We start from the raw sequence: 9,027 nt of genomic DNA on the forward strand, positions 1-9,027 counted from the left end.
AAAAACTTTGCTAAATATGCCAGCTACAGTCATATCTGGCAGTTTGTCAAAATTAAGAATAATTTCAATGTCGGCACATAGTAATGTACCAGCTGGCCAAAGATAAATGACTATGCGTAGGTTACAGTATTTTGGGACTGTCTGATTTAGCCTATTTATAATTTATTTAGCTTTCAAGGAGGCTTACATTTTTTATGCAAAAATTAAGTACTTCCTTTCTCAACCATGCAACCCACCTTTTTATACATGCTAAAATGATCTAACTGCCATGACAACCTATTAGAGAGACACTTGTGCTGTTTTAATAAGGAAACGGTGGGTGTATGCGTGCATTTGTGAATGAAGTAGGCCAGGGATGGTCGTGAGTGCTAGAGTGGGAAAGCTGTCATGAAAAACAGTAAACAACCTTATTAGGAAACACTTCACAGTATTCACAAAGACACAGGCATACGCTCAAAAAAGCACCTAGCTAATCTAAGTCATGTCTTTTCTTTATGGGTTGATTAGCTATGGAAAAAAATACATTTGCATAGATTTTTTTTTTCTTCACGTGCATTCATGAATGCTATTTTTACATCTGAGGGTACTGGATGAGACAGTAAAATAAATTCTAAAATGGTCCAATAATGTAATGTAGGCTAAGATATTGTACATATTGTTTGTACAGCACACTGTTATGTTTTTGACACAAGGGCACTCTTTCTGTTTATCTCTCTTTCTCTCCTTCAGAACCCACACCCACACTTGTACAAACATAAAAACGTGTGCAATGATAGGTGATACTGTACTATTTTTCCCTTCCACAATCAAAAATGTGCCCTTATTTGATCTTTCTCACGTACAAACACCCACAAATGTACACAAAGCTTTAAAAACACGTGGGTTAAACTGGAGCAAGAAATTTACTTTTCCAGATCAGATATGCATGAATGAATGTGTATAAACAAAAACCCAAAAATGCATTTAAGCGATTGCAATAATGTACAAAACCAAAGAGCAAATAATATACTATAACCAGTTTTGTCCGCAATTAAATTGTTTACATTTAATATAAATCATTTACATTTAATAAATAATTTATTTATTACACGATAGTAATGTTGTATTTAAAACGAAGACCTAATAAAATCTATAATTCATATAATAAATCATAAAATATAATACTGTACAAATAGGAAACCTAACACTTTCCAAAGTTAAATATCCAAAGAACACAAATAAAGTTTTTCAGAGCGTGCACGCGGAGTCCCATGATGCGTCGCTGTGTTTGGTCAGAATTTAAATCCCAGCAGCCAATCAGAGGCGGAGATAACGAATCGAGCACAATTCAAAAAGTAGCAGGACTCACTGCATTCCCATCTGAGCAGCGGGCCGACGCACTTTATCTATGCCCGTTTGATTTCAGGCTTTTCTGCGAAATCCGACCGACGCGTTCTTTAGGGCGGCGAAAATAGAGCTTTTATCTAAAATACAGCGTTTATTGTGAGGTTTCTAAGTTAGTTGTTGAGGTTATTATTTGAATGTAGTTTTCGGTGCTTCGCAACGGATGTGGATGATTGGCGAATCGCGTGCTGTTTCGGGATAAAGGAGCAAGAAACTTCGCCTCAGTTATTTATTTTTCAAGACTTTAGGGTGCTTTATTTTACTCAAATCATCTTGTGCAACGATGAGTGCTGGAATTGCGAAGACGGCGAAGCCACCGGCTCACGTCGATCCCAAATCTGCTCCTCTGAAAGAGATCCCTGATATTCTGGTGGATCCCAGAACCATGAAGAGATACATGCGAGGTCGCTTTTTGGGAAAGGGAGGATTTGCGAAATGCTACGAAATCACAGATATGGACACAAAGGAGGTTTTCGCAGGGAAAGTGGTGCCGAAGTCGATGCTGCTGAAACCGCATCAGAAAGAGAAAATGAGCACCGAAATCTCCATTCACAAAAGTCTCGATAACCCGCACGTCGTGGGATTTCACGGTTTTTTTGAGGATGATGACTTCGTTTACGTGGTGTTGGAGATCTGTCGGAGAAGGGTAAGAACAGGGACACCGATTTGAAAACAGACCGTCAACGGTCGGTATTCCTGTCACTGGCTGATAGTATGTTACAATGCTTGAGGTTTGACGCGTTAAACGAATGAAATCCTGTTAAGAATAACAGGTGCTCCTTTTATTCTTTCAAATGTCATTTGTTTATTCGTTTTAATAATGTACGGTTATGGTATATAAGCTAAAACCAGTTTTACATCTGTATGCCTCTAGTGGATTTTAAACTGGAGGATGTGACGTCAGTTGGTTTTGTTTCTCGGAGGTGATGATGTTAAAGGGTTCACCCCAAAATGAAAATTGTCATTTACTCACTCTTAAGTTGTTCCGAACCTGTATGAGTTTCTTCTGTTAAATACACAATATATTTTAAAGAATGTTTGTAACCAAACAGTTGATGTTCCCTATTGACTTCCATGTTTTGTTTTTATTTTTTTCTCCATATTATGGAAGTCAATGGGACCTATCGGCTGTTTGGTTACCCATATTCTTCAAAATATGATCTTCTGTTCAGCAGAAGGAAACGTATACAAGTTTGAAACAACTTGAGGGTGTGTAAATGGTGTTTTTTTTTTTTTTCAGTTTTGATTTCATAAGTTTGTTCATGTATATTTGTGTTTTTGTGTGTAGATTCTGTAACTTCAAATACTCCTCAAATCCTAGAAATGATGTAATATCGGAAATTGTTTGCAGTAGGTTTTTAGATTTCTTACTTGATATCTTATAGAATTTCTGAGAATAACATTTGTATAGATTTAGTTCACTTTCAAATTAAAATTTCCTAATTTACTCACCCCCTTGTCATCCAAGATGTTCATGTCTGTCTTTCTTCAGTCAAAAAGAAATTAAGGTTTTTGATAAACATATCAGGATTTTTCTCCATATAATGGACTTCAATGGCCTCCAAACGGTTGAAGGTCAAAATCAGTTTACAGACATCCCAGATGAGAAATAAGGGTCTTATCTAGCCATCGCTCATTTTCTAAAAAAAACAAGTAAAAAATGTATACGTTTTAACCATAAACGCTCATCCTGAGCTAGCTCTATTTGAATTCCAGCAGTTTAGACACTGCTAAGTGTATTACTGCCCTCCGCAGGTCAAAGTTGAATTAAATTGTCATATACTTGCACTAGCATATTGTATAACAGTTAGTTCAAACTTTAACCTGTGGAGGGTAATACACAAGTAATACACTTAGCAGTGTCTAAACTGCTGGAATTCAAATAGAGCTAGTTCAGGATGAGCGTTTATGGTTAAAACATAAAATTGTTAGTTTATTTTTTTTTAGAAAATGGGTGGTTTCTCTAGATAAGACCCTTATTCCTCATCTGGGATCATGTACAACGTTTGAAGCTGCACTGAAACTGTAATTTTGACCTTCAACTGTTTGGGGTCCATTGAAGTCTACTATAAGGAGAAAAATCCTGGAATGTTTTCATCAAAAACCTTAATTGCTTTTTGATTGAAGACATGACCATCTTGGATGACATGGGGGTGCGTAAATTATCAGGAAATTAATTAGAAAGTGAACTAATCCTTTAATTTCTTTCCTTACAGTCTCTCCTTGAATTGCACAAGCGGAGGAAGGCAGTTACGGAGCCTGAGGCCAGATACTTCATGCGCCAGACTATTCAGGGTTGTCAGTACTTGCACAACAACCGGGTCATCCATCGGGATCTCAAACTAGGAAATCTGTTTCTCAATGATGACATGGATGTGAAGATCGGTAAGTAAGCAATTGTGGTTCTTTGCCTTTTTTCTTTTCTCCTGACCTTTTAAATCAAGACTGTGTTGTACTTCTCACTCTTTAGGTGACTTTGGTTTGGCCACTAAGATCGAATTTGATGGCGAGAGGAAGAAGACCCTGTGTGGCACTCCAAACTACATCGCCCCAGAGGTGCTCTGCAAGAAAGGCCACAGCTTTGAAGTAGATGTATGGTCACTGGGATGCATTCTGTAAGTCCCACGTTGAATTACATAACTATGGATGTGTTTTCATAACACTAGTAAGTAACGGAGTATTATGTCTATCAGATACACTTTGCTGGTTGGAAAGCCACCATTTGAGACATCCTGTCTGAAGGAGACCTACATCAGAATCAAGAAGAATGAGTACAGTGTTCCTAGAGTAAGTATATTTGCATCAGGAGTTCGACTTTTATGTCTTGTGTAATGCACACCTCAAAATCCAATCAACAACCAATGCATAGATCCTCCCCCCTGCCTTTGTTGAACTTTTAATCCAACTTAAAAAGTGAATCTTGTCTGTGAGAAACAGATTGGTGGCTTATCGCATTATGCCTTTTTCATTTCTTGTTTAGCATATTAACCCAGTTGCTGCTGCTCTGATTCGCCGGATGCTCCACGCTGACCCTACGCTCAGACCTTCTGTGGCTGAGCTGCTGGCCGATGAGTTTTTCACCTCCGGTTACGCGCCTCTGCGGCTGCCCACTTCCTGTCTCACTGTTCCTCCCAGGTTCTCCATCGCCCCCTCCAGTCTGGATCCTGCCCTCCTTCGCAAACCCCTCTCATCACTTAATAAAGGTATATGTAGAGACAAATCCAGGTTTAAAATGCAAATTGTATTTTGGCACAGCTGTTTTGTGTTAGATTTCAGGGTTTTTCCCCTTTGTTGAATATTCTGTCACTTTGAAATAAAGTAAAATGGATGCCTGTAAGTGACCTGTAACTGTTCTTCTGTGTGTACAGGAACAGACAGTCCTATTGAGAAAATGGGGAAAATGGAGCAGCCACAGAGGGAAGATCTTCAGCAAAGGTTGGTTTTATCAGTGTAGATATTGGAGAACTATTTTAAAACTAGTTTTGAACGCCCATTTGGCCAACACGATCAAAACCATGATTGTTAATATAGGCATGCATTCTAGTCAATTATAAATTTAGAGTTTGGGCTTATATTTGTATTCAGTGGCTTTATACATTTTCAGGGATGGATCTGAACAAACTGACTCCAACCTAAGTGACATGCTGCAGCAGCTGGTCAGTGTCAACAACGCCAGGCCTTCTGAAAGAGACTTTATTAGACAAGGTAACAACATTGCATCTTGCGAGTGAAGAGTTGTGGCTGTATTTTAATGGAAATGAGAGTAGTAGCTTAAATGATAGCAGAAATCAAAGTATACTTCATGCATTTGTACGTAAATCCAAACAAAATGTAGTCAGGTGCTGTTTGGTTGGTTTAAAAAATGCTCAAACTATTGACAAGCACAATGCAATGATCTCTTTTTTTTTTTCCCCCTTCCCCTTTACAGAGGAAGCAGAGGACCCTGCTTGTATTCCCATCTTCTGGATTAGTAAATGGGTCGACTACTCTGACAAATATGGACTTGGTAAGACACCACTAAATTCAGATTCAAATTCAGTGATTCACCGAAATTTCATTATTAAGAAAATAAGGCAGAAACTGCAGCAAAAAAAAGGAATTTTGGGTTTTGTATGAAAGAGTTCATTTTGACTGTCTATTTCATGCACACAACGTAGATGAGCTACAACAGGTGAACATGTCAACAGACAGTGCTGTGTTGTAACTGATTACACACCTATTATCGCTTTTCCAACGTCGGGCTGACTGGTACTTAGAATGGTAAGGAACTGTTTCAGTTGTTTCTACCGGAGCCTGGTATGGCACGGCTCTATTACAAACTGTTCTCGGCCCGGAATTTGTGCCGAATCGTGTTGGTAGAATACGTGAGGTGACGTCGCCACTCAGGATTGGTCCCTTGTCTGTTGCCTGGCTGCCAGTTTCTTTGTAGCTGGCTAAGCACTCTATTTGAGTAACGTAAACACAAATTGATAATTGATAATAAATTAAAAGAAATATCTAATCATCCTCCATAGTATGGTCGTTATTTACATCTCATATCATAAGTAAACCGTTGTTACCAAAGCAACGACTGACACTTTTATATTACATTCCAAAGAGTGGCTGTTATCAGCCCCACAGTGGAAAATGAAACCGCAACCGGATCAGAATGGAACGGTTACGCAACGAGAACCGTTCGGCCCAATGGTGGAAAAGCGATTTATGTAATCTGGATAACATAGGATAATTTTCTACCAAGTGAAAATCTGATTATTTAAATGTATGTGAGATGGCTAGAAGTAATTAAAAAGTAGTGATATTACGAACTACAGTTTATCATGTAATTTTTATTCAGTAATGGACTGCAATTTGTAAGTAATCTACCCAGCTCTGTAAGCAGTGTGGACGCACTTCACTGTGACAAAATTATGCTTGCATAGCAATATTGGAAATTTGTTTGGTGGAAACATAGACTGCTAATTGCTGATAAACTTGACCGGTTTAATTTATCAGCTTCAGTTATCCTGATTACTGAAACTATTTTTGGTTTTAAATAATTGACCATCTTCAAATACAGGATAACATTTATCGTTTCATCTGCACTCTGAGGTGCAAGTAATTTTATGATGTAAAATTCTGGCAAATGACCTTTGGTATAAGTGGGATAAACCACGGCTAGCTGTGCATTAAATAATTTGAATGCACTCTGTGGTGGCAACCGCCCTAGCTGTGTTATCCCTTACATGTTTGTGATCATTACAACTGATGTGATCATTGATTGCCATTGCAACTTCAGATGGAAACATGGATACTGATTAACATGCTTTCCAAAAATATTGTCCTTATGCTACTGTATTTTCCCCCTTCATAGGTTACCAGCTGTGTGATAACAGCGTAGGTGTTCTGTTCAATGATTCCACACGTTTGATCATGTACGCTGATGGAGACAGTCTGCAGTACATCGACCGCAACTCTGCAGAATCCTACCTCAGTGTTCGCTCCTACCCCTCTGCACTCTCCAAAAAGGTCTGTCTACTGGAAATGATGTGATGCAATGAATGAGTTTCATAATGGTTTCTGGTTATCCAGGATCCCTGACTTTTTTTTTTATTTTTTTAATAGATAACACTCCTCAAATACTTCAGAAATTACATGAGCGAGCACTTGCTGAAGGCCGGGGCGAACATAACACCTCGCGATGGGGATGAACTGACCCGGTTGCCTTACCTTCGTCATTGGTTCCGCACAAAAAGTGCTATCGTGCTACACCTGAGCAACGGAACTGTGCAAATCAACTTCTTCCAGGTGAGAAACAAGGCCCCATGAAATCTTTTATTTTTATATATATATATATATATATATATATATATATATATATATATATATATATATATATATATATATATATATATATATATATATATATATATATAAAAAAAAAATAACTTTGATTTAATGGTAAATTTTTTTTATAATCAAACGTTGTCTAATAGAAATCATTAAAGCTATGCAATTTAACATTTTTAGGGCCCTATGGAATTCTCCTAAATTCTGTTTTCAGTTTTAATTTTTCTGGATTCCATTTTCATTTTGAAAACCATGTCTAATCAATTTAGGGCTGTCAAACGATTAATCACGATTAATTGCATACAAAATAAAAGTTTGAGTTTGCCTAATATATGTGGGTGTACTGTGTAATATAAATACAAACACATCCATGTATATATTTGAGAAATATTTACAAGTATATGTATTTTTTATATATATATAAAAAATTTGTACGTAACATATTTCTCAAATATATACATTAATTTGTGTGTATATATATAATTACATACACACACATTACTCCCATATTATGCAAACTTTTATTTTGTATGCGATTAATCATTTGACAGCCCTTCATTCTTTTATGAAATCAATTGATTTCATAAAACTTAATTTTTTATTTTTTTGCAAAACTAGGGCCCTATGAAATGCATAAATGGCATTGTGCCAGTTTTTTTGCATTTCAGCCAAGTTTTCTTTTGATTGGGCACCTGCTTGAGTAATGTGCACCTACAATGAATTTACAGCCCTACTGTATAATCATCCAAAATTTGACGAATTCTGTGACATTCTGCAACGCACACTAAATCCCATTTTTATGACTAAACTTTATCCACGTTTTCCACATAACAGAATTCATTGAGCCCTACTTGTTAAAAAGGTCAAGTACTGCACCTGGGTACCTTTTGACATGTCTAACAAAATACAGGAGTCAAAATTGACAACGGACTCAACATTTTCTCTTTGTGCCTTCCAGGACCACACTAAGCTTATTTTGTGTCCTCTGATGGGAGCAGTGACGTACATCAACGAGAAGCGAGAATTCTGCACCTATAAGATTAGCTTAATCGAGGAGTTCGGCTGCTGCAAAGAGTTGGCCAGCCGTTTGCGCTACGCTCGCAACATGGTGGAGAAGCTCATGGCCAGCAGAAACACGGCGGCAGCCGCTACTTCCGCCCGCTAACCTACTGACGTCACAAAGTATAGCTATGAGAGTCCCCATCGATTCTGATCTCCCTCACTTGAGTCTGAGGGCCCTTAAATATTATAGCAGCAAAGCTTGTACAGTTTTCTGAGTTCTACACTATGAATTCATCCTCCTGATCTGTTTACTCTATCACTTGTTTTTCTGGATTGGGGAGTTTGCCAACTATCTGTATCATGTGAATGCTCTTTGTACATGTTTTAATGTTTTAGAACTTGTCTGTTTACCTTTTGACTGTTCCTTGTATAAAAGCTTTTGAACATTAATCTTTTAATTTGTAAGAGAATATTTGAAATAAGTTGGTATTCCAAAATAAAGATCTTTTTAGAGAAATGTTGATTGTTAGATACTGTTAATGATAAAAGTTTATAATTACGAATTCAATTAAAATGTGTTTTGGAAATGTGGTGTTTGAATCAATGTGAAACTTTACTATCGAACAAATATTTCACTCATTAAATAAACAACCCCAACATATTAGAGTAACATAATTGATATGGGGTCCACTTTGTTTTGTAAGGTAATTAATATACACTACCAAACAAGTTTGTTTTTTTGGAGGGAACAGCTCAACCTGGTTCCCTTGAATGTTTTTTTTTTTTTTTGAGTAAAATATGTGCACTTTAGTTACA

General features: G+C 37.2%; 1 protein-coding gene across 1 annotated transcript; it reads left to right on the top strand.

Annotated features, from left to right (window-relative positions):
• Positions 1 to 1,336: 1,336 nt before the first annotated feature.
• Positions 1,337 to 8,859, top strand: plk1 (polo-like kinase 1 (Drosophila)). Its single transcript, XM_067403962.1, has 11 exons — positions 1,337 to 2,029; positions 3,600 to 3,768; positions 3,854 to 3,998; positions 4,077 to 4,170; positions 4,364 to 4,586; positions 4,752 to 4,818; positions 4,988 to 5,088; positions 5,312 to 5,389; positions 6,734 to 6,888; positions 6,985 to 7,167; positions 8,168 to 8,859. The coding sequence occupies exons 1-11, from the start codon at positions 1,667 to 1,669 to the stop codon at positions 8,372 to 8,374; spliced, it is 1,785 nt and encodes a 594-aa protein (XP_067260063.1). The 5' UTR covers positions 1,337 to 1,666; the 3' UTR covers positions 8,375 to 8,859.
• The last annotated feature ends 168 nt before the right edge of the window (positions 8,860 to 9,027 follow it).

Source organism: Chanodichthys erythropterus, chromosome 12, assembly GCF_024489055.1.
Source record: "Chanodichthys erythropterus isolate Z2021 chromosome 12, ASM2448905v1, whole genome shotgun sequence".
NCBI classification, from domain to species: domain Eukaryota; kingdom Metazoa; phylum Chordata; class Actinopteri; order Cypriniformes; family Xenocyprididae; genus Chanodichthys; species Chanodichthys erythropterus.